Source organism: Monodelphis domestica, chromosome 8 (assembly GCF_027887165.1).
Source record: "Monodelphis domestica isolate mMonDom1 chromosome 8, mMonDom1.pri, whole genome shotgun sequence".
NCBI lineage: Eukaryota > Metazoa > Chordata > Mammalia > Didelphimorphia > Didelphidae > Monodelphis > Monodelphis domestica.
Window position 1 is genome coordinate 45,851,526 of NC_077234.1, and position 13,632 is coordinate 45,865,157.

At 41.3% G+C, this 13,632-nt stretch overlaps 1 protein-coding gene across 1 annotated transcript in view; it reads right to left on the reverse strand.

The window, feature by feature from the left end:
• The window catches only part of MCF2L2 (MCF.2 cell line derived transforming sequence-like 2), a 306,817-nt gene that overhangs the window by 190,633 nt on the left and 102,552 nt on the right, over positions 1–13,632 (reverse strand). Inside the window, exon 14 of the mRNA XM_056808456.1 lies at positions 8,346–8,449. Within this exon, the coding sequence (XP_056664434.1) occupies positions 8,346–8,449 (104 nt within the window). The remainder of the gene's footprint in view (positions 1–8,345; positions 8,450–13,632) is intronic.

Sequence of the window (13,632 nt, forward strand, 5' to 3'; positions counted from 1 at the left end):
TTAAAGTAAAGAGAAAAATCCAATATGTTTTATTACTTGGGAGAGGGGAAGGGTGTCCAGTCCATTTTTCTTGTATGAAGTGCCTATAAGTTGAAGAGATCCTCTGATGTTTTGAAATTCAAATCTGATTCAATTTGACAAACATTTATTAAGCACCTACTATATGCCAGGCACTATGCTAAGCTCTGGGGATACAACAAAGAAGCTAGGTTATGAAGGGTTTGGAATGCCAAACTTTGTATTTGCTCCCAGATGCAACAGGAAGCCAATGGTATTTATTGAGTTGGGGGAAGTAGGGGTTTTTTAGCAGATCAGATTTACATTTTAAGAAAATCACTTTATTGGCATGGATTGGAGAAGGGAGGGAAGTGATCTGGATATTCCTGCAAGTAAGTCACTTTATGCCCTGGAATACTACTGTAGCAGCAGACTTGGAAATGCTCTGAGTCTCTCTGGATAACTAGAGAAAATTGAGTCTCTTTTTAATCTGGCTCATTTCCAAGACCTTTGTCATACAAGTGTCCAAACTCTGAGGGGAGTCACGTTTTCAGCCTCCACCTAGGGCTGTGAAGAGCAGAAAGTAAGGATTTGCCAAAATCCTTTCTCTCCTCTGGTCTTTCCTGGACTAGGCCACTAAACTATGCTCAAGGCCCCTGGATTCCCAGCAACTGATAAAAGATTACAGCTTTCCCTACATTCAGCAGGACAGGTCTGGACCTGAGATTTTAAATTACAGGATCTCAAGGGCTGGAGGTAGTTGTCTGTTCCAACTTCCTTGTTTTATGGCTGAGGAAACTAAGAGTCAAAAGCAGCTTGCCCAAATAAGGAACAGGGCAGAGCAGAGATTCGAATTCTGGGTCTTGGACTCTAAATCCTGTATCTTTGGACATGTGAGATTGTGGTAAATGTGCATGTGTGTATGTTGGGGAAAGAGAGCAGAATAAGAGAGAAAGAAGATGGGCTTTTTTAAAGAGTTAGAATGATTACAAGCACCAATTTCCAAAAGTATCATTGGGGTCCTAAAATGAGCAGTAGCTCAGCATTGTAGACAGAGGGCAGGTCCCCCCTTGGGATACTGAGAAAGGGAGTACAATGGAGTTTGATATGAGATTTGTTCCCAAAGCATTTATCTTTGAATCCCAGAGATGGAAGGGAACTCCAGAATCATCTAGTCCCACCCATGCCTCCTCAAAGAATCCCTACAACAACATACTCTTAGTCTTCATGGTTCCATTTTAAAAAAATCAGGGCCTCAGGAGCATAAAATAGGAGACCTTGCCAAGGCCAAACCCATGATCCACCCAGAATAGTCTGCTTCTGAGAAAGGAGTGTAGACATATTTTAGGTTGCTTTGTTGTTCATCATTACTTCATCACAGAAAGAGATGGGTCTTTAAGCCCCCTCCCCCATGCCACATGGCTAGGTCAAAATGGTGGCCTATGGAATGGTAGTTAAAGCTTGCTGACTTAATTTAATCTATCAAGTGGGTCAAGTGGCTCCTTCAGCCTCTACCTCCAATCCTGCTATCTTCAAGGAAGATCTCAACAAGAGGAAGCACCCAATCAGAGCATGGGGGAGAAACTTTCAAATTGAGCTTGGAGAGCTAAAAGGCAAATAATTTCACAAAAGACATCAAGTCAATGTTAATTTTCCACAAAAACAGCTCCAAAAGGCTGAGGACCTACCCCAAAAGAGCCTTTTGACCCTTTTTACCTAATTCATGACTATGTCAGACATTACACTCTTTTGGAAGCTATCTTTCCATCCGCTCAAGTGGTTGGTTCTGAAAATATCTCACCAGCTCTTGGTGTTCCACCTCACCATCAAGCTTCCCTAGATCATTTTACTCTAGACCTCCTTCCAAATTGGCAACAAATCATTAATGAACTATTTGATCCCCCCTCCCACTCCCTCATTCTTATTTATTCTATTTTGGGAAGGTCCTGCTTGTTATATATGCCAGCAGTCCCCACAAATTTCAATTAACTGGTAAACCTAAAAGCTAAAATTACTGATTCCTGGCACTTAGTGGGAGCATACTGGGATTTCCCAATCTCCTCAATAGATTTTCAACCTCTGAGACTGAGAATTCCATTCCATTCCATTGAATAAGCATTCATTATTTATTAATGCTCTGCCATCTGTGTACAGAATATTAAGCTGGGTATTGAGGACAGAAATGCAAAAAAAAAAAAAAGAAAGAAAGAAAGAAAGAAAGAAAGAAAGAAAGAAAGAAAGAAAGAAAGAAAGAAAGAAAGAAAGAAAGAAAGAAAGAAAGAAAGAAAGAAAGAAAGAAAGAAAGAAAGAAAGAAAGAAAGAAAGAAAGAAAGAAAGAAAGAAAGAAAGAAAGAAAGAAAGAAACTGACATAAAGGGCTTGTGAAATGAGCTTTAGAAAACAAGTTAGAAATAGCTCACTTCAAGAAGTAGCAAGAGAGCATGATTCACAGCTGCCCTGTTGATCTAAATAACAGATAAGAATAGGTAGAGCAGAATAGATCAACACCTCACACCCTACACCAAGATAAATTCAAAATGGGTGAGTGACTTAAACATAAAGAAGGGAACCATAAGTAAATTGGGTAAACACAGAATAGTATACATGTCAGACCTTTGGGAGGGGAAAGGCTTTAAAACCAAGCAAGATATAGAAAGAATCACAAAATGTAAAATAAATAATTTTGACTACATCAAATTAAAAAGCTTTTGTACAAACAAAACCAATGTAACTAAAATCAGAAGGGAAACAACAAATTGGGAAAAAATCTTCATAGAAACCTCTGACAAAGGTTTAATTATTCATATTTATAATGAGCTAAATCAATTGTACAAAAAATCAAGCCATTCCCCAATTGATAAATGGGCAAGGGAAATGGATAGGCAGTTCTCAGATAAAGAAATCAAAACTATTAACAAGCACATAAAGAAGTGTTCTACATCTCTTATAATCAGAGAGATGCAAATCAAAACAACTCTGAGGTATCACCTCACACCTAGCAGATTGGCTAACATAACAGCAAAGGAAAGTAATGAATGCTGGAGGGGATGTGGCAAAGTAGGGACACTAATTCATTGCTGGTGGAGTTGTGAACTGATCCAACCATTCTGGATGGCAATTTGGAACTATGCCCAAAGGGCGACAAAAGAATATCTACCCTTTGACCCAGCCATAGCACTGCTGGGTCTGTACCCCAAAGAGATAATGGACACAAAGACTTGTACAAAAATATTCATAGCTGCGCTCTTTGTGGTGGCCCAAAACTGGAAAACGAGGGGATGCCCATCAATTGGGGAATGGCTGAACAAACTGTGGTATATGTTGGTGATGGAATACTATTGTGCTCAAAGGAATAATAAAGTGGAGAAGTTCCATGGAGACTGGAACAACCTCCAGGAAGTGATGCAGAGCGAGAGGAGCAGAACCAGGAGAACATTGTACACAGAGACTAATACACTGTGGTATAATCGAACGTAATGGACTTCTCCATTAGGGGCGGTGTAATGTCCCTGAACAACTTTCAGGGATCCAGGAGAAAAAAAACACCATTCATAAGCAAAGGATAAACTATGGGAGTGGAAACACCGAGAAAAAGCAGCTGCCTGAATACAGAGGTTGAGGGGACATGACAGAGGATAGACTTTAAATGAACACTCTAATGCAAATACTATCAACAAAGCAATGGGTTCAAATCAAGAAAACATCTAATGCCCAGTGGACTTACGCGTCGGCTATGGGGGGTGGGGGGGAGGAAAAGAAAATGATCTATGTCTTTAACGAATAATGCTTGGAAATGATCAAATAAAATATATTTAAAAAAAAAAAAAGATTACAGCTTTCCCTACATTCAGCAGGACAGGTCTGGACCTGAGATTTTAAATTACAGGATCTCAAGGGCTGGAGGTAGTTGTCTGTTCCAACTTCCTTGTTTTATGGCTGAGGAAACTAAGAGTCAAAAGCAGCTTGCCCAAATAAGGAACAGGGCAGAGCAGAGATTCGAATTCTGGGTCTTGGACTCTAAATCCTGTATCTTTGGACATGTGAGATTGTGGTAAATGTGCATGTGTGTATGTTGGGGAAAGAGAGCAGAATAAGAGAGAAAGAAGATGGGCTTTTTTAAAGAGTTAGAATGATTACAAGCACCAATTCCCAAAAGTATCATTGGGGTCCTAAAATGAGCAGTAGCTCAGCATTGTAGACAGAGGGCAGTTCTTGGCATCATGAAGACCTGGGATTAATCTTTGCCTCTGACACATACTAAATGTAAGTTCATTCAACACTTCAAGACCATAAATGCCAGGGGAGGTGTCAATGTGCACTGAGGGAGGGAATCTCTAACACAGCTGAAGCTGAAGGAGATTGCGGTGTAGAAGTCGGGAGCTGACAGTGGAGGGAGTTAGTCAAGGACCAGCTCCTGTTGGAGATACCTAGTATTTCCATTATGAGTTTATTGGGGTGGGCTGAGAGGCTATTCTCTGACTAGCTCCCCCATACTCAAATTGCTATTTAAAAACAAACAAACCCTTACCTTCCTTCTTAGAATCACTACTGTGTATTGATTCCAAGACAGAAGAGCAGTAAAAGCTAGGCAATGGGAGGAAAGTGACTTGCCCAGGGCCACACAGCTAGGAAGTGTCTGAGGAAGATTTGAACTCAGCCCCCCCCCCCATCTCTAGGTCTGACTCTCAATCCACTGAGCCCCCTAGCTGCCCCCTCCAATTGCTATTAATGAAGATCTAGGAGTGTGAGAGTTGATTTTTGACTAAAACTTTGGTTTTAATTGGCATTTTTAAAGACTGCCCTGATGAGAAGCAGCATTCTCTGGGCTTTGGCCAGCTGGGCTGCAGTGGCTTCAGACCCGACTAGTACAGCTGGGTACAGGGGTCATGCTTAGTCTGCCAGAGATTTTCTGTTTCCCTAAGCATCACCTGCAATGACTCATTTAAATCTCCCCAGGCTTCTATGCCCCATCCCTTGGACCACAGAAAAAATAGGAAGAGTGTTTGTTTGCTAGAGCCCTTGGAGACAAACCACAGCACAAGAAAGCAGTTAAAAAGTCAGACACATTACAAAAAGCCATCTTTAATATTTCATAGTCTTGAGGTGCCCATTTATTTATAGTGGTGCATTTGGAAATACCAATATGAGAATGTGGCTCTTCTTATGTCTAGCACAAGGTCTTTAGTTGGAGAGCAGTCTCTCTCTTAAAAGTAAAAAGCCAAAGGTGGGACGAGCACCAGGGATGAGAGCAGGTTCTTAGCATGAACAGCCAGGGAAAGATGTCTGGGAACTACCAGGAAGCAGGACCCTAGCAAAAAAGTTCATTCTAAAGCAATAACTGAGCAAAGGGAGAGGAAGAAGGAAGAAACCAAGTCAGGGAACTCGGGCTCAGGACCCCAGGGATTCCTGACTAGCTCTATGCCTTGGGTGCTCAGGTGATTTAGGGTGAAGTCTTTTTGTCTGTGCCTCAGTTCCCTTATCTGTCATATGAGGTACTTCTGGGAGCTGTCTGATTTCGAGTCCCCCAAGATTCTGTCTGGAAAGAAGGGCTTTGTAGTATGGCATTTGCTTTTCATGAAATGAATGGAAATAGATTGCTATTTTCATGGCTGAATCGTTTTGGAAAGAATTCACTGTCATTAGCTAGCACAAAAATTATTAATCTGTGCTTCTAATCAACAGATAGATTGACTGTTTTCCTGTGGGGATCTCCAAGCCCTTATATATGTCTCTTGTGTGACTATATAAGATCAAGGGTCATGGACTGTGTCCCTGTGGATTTGGCAGATGGGGAAGTAAGGCACAGAGATGTGTAATGACTTACCCTAGATCACATAGAAAGTTGATGGGCATCTGGTCTGCCCTCCAGAGCATGCATTCCCAGAAGCACAAGAGAGCAAAAGAAGAGTTTGATGTTGAGTGTTGAAAGTTACAAACCAAAATAGTACTTCACGTCTCTTTTTAAAACCCCACAGATACAAAAAGACATAAGAAGAAAATCAGAGGGAATTCGTGCCTACTTCAGTTTTAGATGACAAATATGAATTACCTTTAGCAATAGCTAGATCAAGATGATCACAGGTTTAAAGCTAGCTGGGACCTTGGATGTCCACAGTCTAGTCAATCCCCCTCCACAGGAAGGCTGGAGAGGGGAAGTGGTTTGTCTGTTTTCCCCAGCTTTAAGAGGCAGAGGTGAGGTTCAGCGTTCTTTCCTTTGTACCATACTCCCTCATCCGTGGTAATCCAGAAAATGGTGGAGTGGCTAATATTGGATTCTTACAGATCTAGGGTCAGGAAAGTTTTAATGGCCTAGATCTTTGCTCAATTCTCAAAGAACAGCCTGTGTGAGAATGAGAATGCTGAATGCTATCTGCAAGGGCAGGTTACTTGGTGCTAGAAGCATCATCAAGGCCTGTGGTCTGATATTACACCTCCAACTGATGAGAGAAAGGGGAAGAGACAGATACAGAGACATAGAGGGAGACAGAGACACAGAGGAGAGAGAGATGAGATAGAGATAAAGAAAGAAGACAGAGAAATAAGGCAGAGAGGAGAGAAATAAGATGGAGAAAGAGACAAAAAGGAGAGAGAGAGACAGAGAGGACAGAGGACAGATAAAGACAGGCAGAGAGGAGAGAGATGAGATGGAGAAACAGAGAGACAATGAGAAGAGAAGAAATAGAGAGAGTGAGACACAGGGAAACAGAAAAGAGGCAGAGAACTAGAGACAGAGACAGGGCTCTGCAGACATCATTCCTGTCCTCCCTGCTCTTGGCTCTAGGATGTGGACCCTTAAGGGTTGGTTCCTAGCATGGCTAGCTGACCAGGGCCAGACTCCACTAGCCACTATGCCACAAACACCTGACTTACAGAACACTGTTTCAATCTTTTCTCATGTGAACAAGCCCATGTGTATGATCACCCAGGGGATGGAGAAAGAGCTCTGTTATCCTGGGTTCCACAGTTAGTCATTTTGTGTTCTTCTGTACTGTGACAGCTCCACTGGAAAAATCAGTATCATTTTTTTTATTTGACTAATTCACAAAAAAAAAGGTATTAAACATCTGCTGTATACTAGACTAAGTGCTTTTTACAAAGATAACCCTGCAAGGCGGGTGTGATTCTGTCCACTTTACAGATAAGGAAAACTGAGGCAAATGAGGTGCCCGGGTCACATGGCTGTATTTCAGTTCAGATTTTCCAGACTCAATTTTAAAGATGAGGAAACAGGGGCAGCTGGGTAGCTCAGTGGATTGAGAACCAGGCCTAGAGACAGGAGGTCCTAGGCTCCAATCTGGCCTCAGACACTTCCCAGCTGTGTGACCCTGGGCAAGTCACTTAACCCCCATTGCCTAGCCCTTACCACTCTTCTGCCTTGGAGCCAATACACAGTATTGACTCCCAAGACTGGAAGGTAAGGGTTTTAAAATAAAACGAGAAAACTCGGGGAAACTTAGGGAACTTAAGTGACTTACCCATAGACACACAACTAACAATTTGTCTAGGGTGAAATTTCAGCATCCTGATGCCAACATCAAGATCTCTAAACACTACTCCATACTGCTTGTGTGATGTGGTTCCAAAACATACAACAAGCCTTCTGGGGATACTTAGCGACTCCATGGCATGACTCTGTCTTCTGGGTGTTGCTCAGTTCCAAAAACCTTTGTATACATATCTCAGGTTACGCTCATGCTCTAACGTGTGATACTTGCCGGAAGGGTTCTCCCTCATTTATGAAAAGGGAAAGGAAGTCTAGTTCTGGGAAGTCTACAGCCCCTAGGGAGAAGTGGAAGCACCCCCATCATTGTCATCCAATGAATAATTCATACCCAAACTGGCTGAGCAAGGAATGGAAGATACAGCAATAGTCCCATTGAATTAAACAGGGAGTCAGATTAAACAGTCAAGGCAAAAAGGAACTAGAAAGAGGAAAGACAATCCATCCCTCCAGTGGTGGCATGCATAACCAAACCTTTTTGTAAAACACAGAAACAATAGAGTATCAGTGACCTTAGTGCCCATCTGGCAAAATCTCTTTATTTTACAGAAGGATTAAATGATTTGCCCAATATGACAGAACTGGGGCTAGAACCAAGGTCCATGGATGCCCCATCAAGAGCATTTCTCCTTGCACTGTTTCAATTTTGTGGCTGGATCTCATTTGGTATTTTTACAAAAAGATCTTGAGGTATGTGACTGGCTGAGTATAGTGCCTGCAATGGAGGATGATGAAGAAAATTGTCTAGGAAGTGTTCTGTAACCAGTTTTTAATCGATGGATGATGCTGTTGGTACCGTCTTCCTTCCCACCAAAGTTTGTGTCTCAGAAACAAAAAGGTGGCCTTACCTTAATCCCACCTTTGGGTTTCTTGATGCTTTTCTTTTTTAACAATTCTGCTTCATTCACTGTCTTGGGAGGACAGGGAACTTCAGATATTCTCCTACTGGGAGCTGGGAAGACAAAAAAATACTTAGATAGATTTGGCCATTGGGTATATGATTTGTAGGCATAAAGGGCATCACAGGACTGATGACTTCATCAGCTTTCCTGGAGTACTGAAACAACATCCTGTTTGATCTTTATGAATATAGCATATATAATATATATACTGTTCTCTTCTTCCTAATCACTTTACTTTGTATCATTTCTACTTGACCATATTTTTCTGATTATACATATTTTCACTGATTTCCTTCATGTTGCTTATAGCAGATTATCAATGGAAATGTGGCAGCCTGTTTATACCTCTATGTATTTCCCCATTCACCTTTGTGACACCAGTCTGTATATCTCTATCATCTATCCATTCATCCATCCATCCAATTGTCTATCTATCTGTTAGATCCTCCTTCCTTCCCTCCCCTCCCTCCAACCATCCAGTATCTATCTAACATCTTTTTCTTTAATTAATTAATTAAGAATATTTTCCCATGGTTATAAGATTCATGTTCTTTCCCTCCCCTCTTCCCTCTCTCCTCCCGGGGCTGACAAACAATTCCACTGGATTATACATGTATCATTCTAACATTTTTTCAAAAGCCTCTTCTATTGAGGCTGGAGGTATTGTTTCTGTAAATTTAAGAGTCAAATGAAACATTATGAAAATGGCTGTTTTTAACTGTCAGTTTGGCGGGACTGTTAAGAGTATTCACTGGACTCTTTGTGGTGGCCAAAAATTGGAAAATGAGGGGATGCCCTTCAATTGGGAAATGTCTGAACACACTGTGGCATCTGCTGGTGATGGAATACTATTGTGCTCAAAGGAATGTGAACTGGAACAACCTCCAGGAATGGATGCAGAGTGAAAGGAGTAGAACAAGGAGAACCTTATACACAGAGACGGATACACTGTGGCATAATCAAATGCAATGGACTTCTCTACTAGCAGCAATGCAATGACCCAGGACAATCCAGAGGAACTTATCAGAAGAAATGCTATCCACATCCAGAGAAAGAACTGTGGGAGTTGAAACACAGAAGAAAAACAGCTGCCTGAACACATGGGTCGATGGGGATATGGTCACCCTAGTACAAACGGAAATAGGTCTTGATCAATGACACATATAAAACCCAGTGGAATTGCTTGTTGGCTATTGGAAGGGGTGGGAAGAGGGGAGGGAAAGAACATGAATCATATAACCACGGAAAAATATTCTAAATTAATTAATTAAATAAACTTTTTTTTTTTAAAGTATTCGCTGGAGAGAAAAAAGCTGAAGAAACTGTTTTCCTGTCCTGACAGGAATCTAGAGAAGGCAGAGATAAAGATGGAGAAGGAAGATGGACTTATCTTGGCAAAGAGAAAGAATGTGGTATACTGATTGAAACTTATGTTCTCAGAATTGAGAATAAGTCGCCATCATAGTGAGGGTTTGGGATGACTCTGGCAGAAATATTTTTCACAAAAAGAAGTTGTACATAAATATCTCTGTGTTTTGTTAGTAATTTCAATATTAATAAACTTTACTTTCAATAACTAGGAGATCAAGAGATTTAATATAAAGAGATCTGAGTAATGATGAAAGGATATTTCTCCAGTTGATTAACTATTTGCCTATTAACAATTATAATATATAATGATGGGGCTGGAAGAGATGTTCAAATTATGTTCATCAGAAAATATATAAACATGCCCCTAGATGAAACTAGAGTTTGGGACAATAAAATGAAATATGAAAGCATGTCACATACCAAGCTGAGGACAGTTGACCCTATATAATGCTCTATTTCATGCTATATATCACAGAGAGATCAAGCACAGATCCACCAAAGTTACCAAAGGGTTTTTTAACTTTTGCACCATTGTCACCAGAAAGTAGAAGGTCAACCAACATGAGTAGCCCAGCTAGTAATACTGAGACCTAAAAAAAGCTCCAGTCAGTACTTCCTGAGTCCTGGTTGAGCCCCAGGTTACTCTTGCCCTGTGGATCCAGGATGAATGTTGAGCTTAGGAGACTTGAAAGCTCGTTGCCCTAGCAGTTTTCTTTAGGCCTATCCGTCCACACTCTATAAATTCAAGGGTAGTCTAAGTGAGCTAATGGCTGGTTTTGAGGCCTTTTAGAAAAACCTCAGGACATTACAGTCATTTACTATAAGACAAGCAGAAAATGATGACATGATGGTCCCCAAGGAATTTGAAGTGACAGCCTAGCCTGTGGAATAACCTGCCCTGGTGGATGCCTCTTCCTATAGCTGACACACCTACATCACCACCACTACAAAGCAGCAATTTGAGTGACGGGGATGAAGACTGAAATCTTGACATGCTGTCTGGGCTCGAGTCCTGTACCCTGTCTGAAATGGAGTGGAGTTTATCAGAGAAGGCTCCCTGGAGAAGGCAGGCTTTAAACTAGATTTTAAAGAGGTAACCCCTGTACTATTTCAGACACATTATGAAGTAATGAGGGAAAAGAAGGAAATATTTTTGGTCTCACTCACTTCATCACTAAAGAATGGAATAAAATTGAGGTAAAGGATGACAAATAACTAGAAATAAAGTGGGCACTCATCAGTTGGAGGATGGCAGAATGAATTAAATTATATAGATGTAATAGAACATTATTATACCCTAAGAAATAACAAAGGGGATGGTTTCAAGGGGAAAAAACCCTGATACAAACTGACACTTGTATGAACTGATAACACTGAACTGAACAGAACCACCACAATATATATAATGACAACCACCCTGTAAAGATAAACACCTCTGATAGATTTAAGATCAACTCAGTGACCAATTATAGTTTCAGAGGACCAATGATGAAGCATGTATCCATCTCCTGAAAAAGACAAAGTGAGATGACTGGCAGGACACTAGCCACTGGTGGGGGGTGGGGGGGGCCCTCCAGCTAGATCTCATGTAGGAAGGACATTTATATTTTATTTAATCTTGTTAATTTGGGCTCATAATTCCAGCCTACTGAGATATTTTCCAGCCTTAATCTTGTTATGCCATTGAATTAGCTGCCCTCCTCCTGGGTCTTCTCTCCTGATTCTCCTACCAGTCCAAACACAAGGACTCTGTCAGGTAGATGCCATTATTTTCTCAATTTTAAAGATGAAGAGATTGGGGTAAACAGAGATTAAGGGGCTTGCTTACATAACACAGGGTGACATAGTATCTGAGGTCATATTTGAACTCAAGGCCGCCAGTCTTAACGCAGATCTCCTAAAGCTGCTCTCGGATCTATCCAATTATTTGTTGGCCCAGTTATTCTGACATTAAGCCTGTGGCCTTGCTTCATTTATGTGCTGGCTTACAGATTTTCTTCTCTCTCCATGTCTTATACCTGGTAAGGTACTGGCAGGCTGTCCTAGGTGCCTACTCCTAGAAAGAAGAAATTCTGTATGTATAACATTCCTCCTCCACTGAGGCAATAAGCAGCTGAGAATAATTAGATCAAACAATAAATACTTTTGGGAAATGAAGTCCAAAGTTTTTTGTGGACAACCACAGGAAGTCTCCTCTCACCGTTCTTATTTACACAAGAAATCCAGGGTCCTGGCAGAAGGGTCAGGATTAGATAGGATGCATCCCGGGCTAGAACATGGTGATGGGGGTCATCACTAGCAGGTTCTCTCCCTCACCCCATGACTAGCCTGGTTCTTGACTGCTGGTGCCTTAATAGCAGTCAATGTGAGAATTTTTATAGCATTACTGAACATTAGAGGAAGCAGAGAAAATTGTGTCTGAAGTCTCACTGTTCCTTCTCAGTCTCCATCACTGAACCATCATTCATCTCCTGCCTCTTTGTGTCCCCTGAATTCTATCCTGTCCCTTTTTACTTTTTTTCTTGTTATCAGCCCAAATCAGTTCAGTTCAAATCTCCATACACAACTCCAAAATGAAAACATTTGTCTTTCACTATTTCCAGTCCTGTGTGAACAACTGCTACGTGGATGTCTCTACCATTGTCATTTCAAATTCAACATATTCAAAATGGAACTTAACATCTTCCCAGCTAAACCCCTCCCCATCAAACATCTTTATTGTCTCCTAGTTCTCCAGGCTTGCAACTTCAGAGCTCTCTTTAGCACTTCCCTCTTCTTCTTCCTCATCCTCCATATTCCATGTTACCAACTTGTCCGATCAACATTCCTCATATCCACCCTCTTCTCAAAACACACACGGACCCTCAGAACCAGTTGCTCAAACCATTGGAATAGCTTTCTGGTTGGTCTCCCTGCCTGCGGCGTCTCCTCTTTCCAAACCATCCTCAACAAAATCACAGAAATAATTCTCCTTAGGCACAGGTTTGACTGTCATTTCTCACTTGAAAAAACAAATAGCAGCATCCTATTATTTCTAGGACAAAATACAAGCTTTCTCCCATTGGCTCTCTACATTCTAATATTCATCTGCCATCCCAGCTTTCTTTCACGACGGTCCCCATCAAGCCCTCGACATTCCTGCCCAGCTATTCCTATTCCCAGCTCTGCTTCTTGGTCTGGAAAGGGAAGAGAGAAAGAGAGAAGGGATACACATTCCTCAAATGTGTAGCCTTCCATGGGCTAAGCCAATCTGGGCTAAGTGCTTCACAAATATTATCTCAACAGATGCAAAGTGAAGTGAGCAGAACCAGGAGCGCTGCAGATATCAGAACGGAAATACTGGATGATGATCAACTATGAAACTATGGGCTAAACTACTGTCTGCAAAGCAAGGGATTCCTGGTTAAAACAAACAAACAAACAAACAAACAAAAAAGCACCATCCATCACCAAAGGAGCTGTTGGGACCTGCCTGCCCATCAAAGCTCGCCATCTTTCCCATTCCTCCAAGTTTTTTATTGTTTGTGTGCTCTGTCTTCAGTCACAACATGGGAAATCTGTAAATATGTATTGCATGAAAGCACTGGTAGAACCTCTGTCAGACTATTTACCACATCAGGGAGGAGGGGAATCTGAATCACAAAATACCAGAAAACAGTCATCAAAAATAGTTTCTAACTATAACTGAAAAAAAAAAATTCATTGAAAAAAATATATATCATCTCGTTTTATCTTCACAATGGCTCTAGAAGGAAGGTGCTATTACTCTCCCTGTTGTACAGTTGAGGGATCTGAGGTAGACAGAGGCAGAGAGGGATGTGCCCAGGGCCACACAGCTCATCAGGTCTGTGTCTGGATTCGA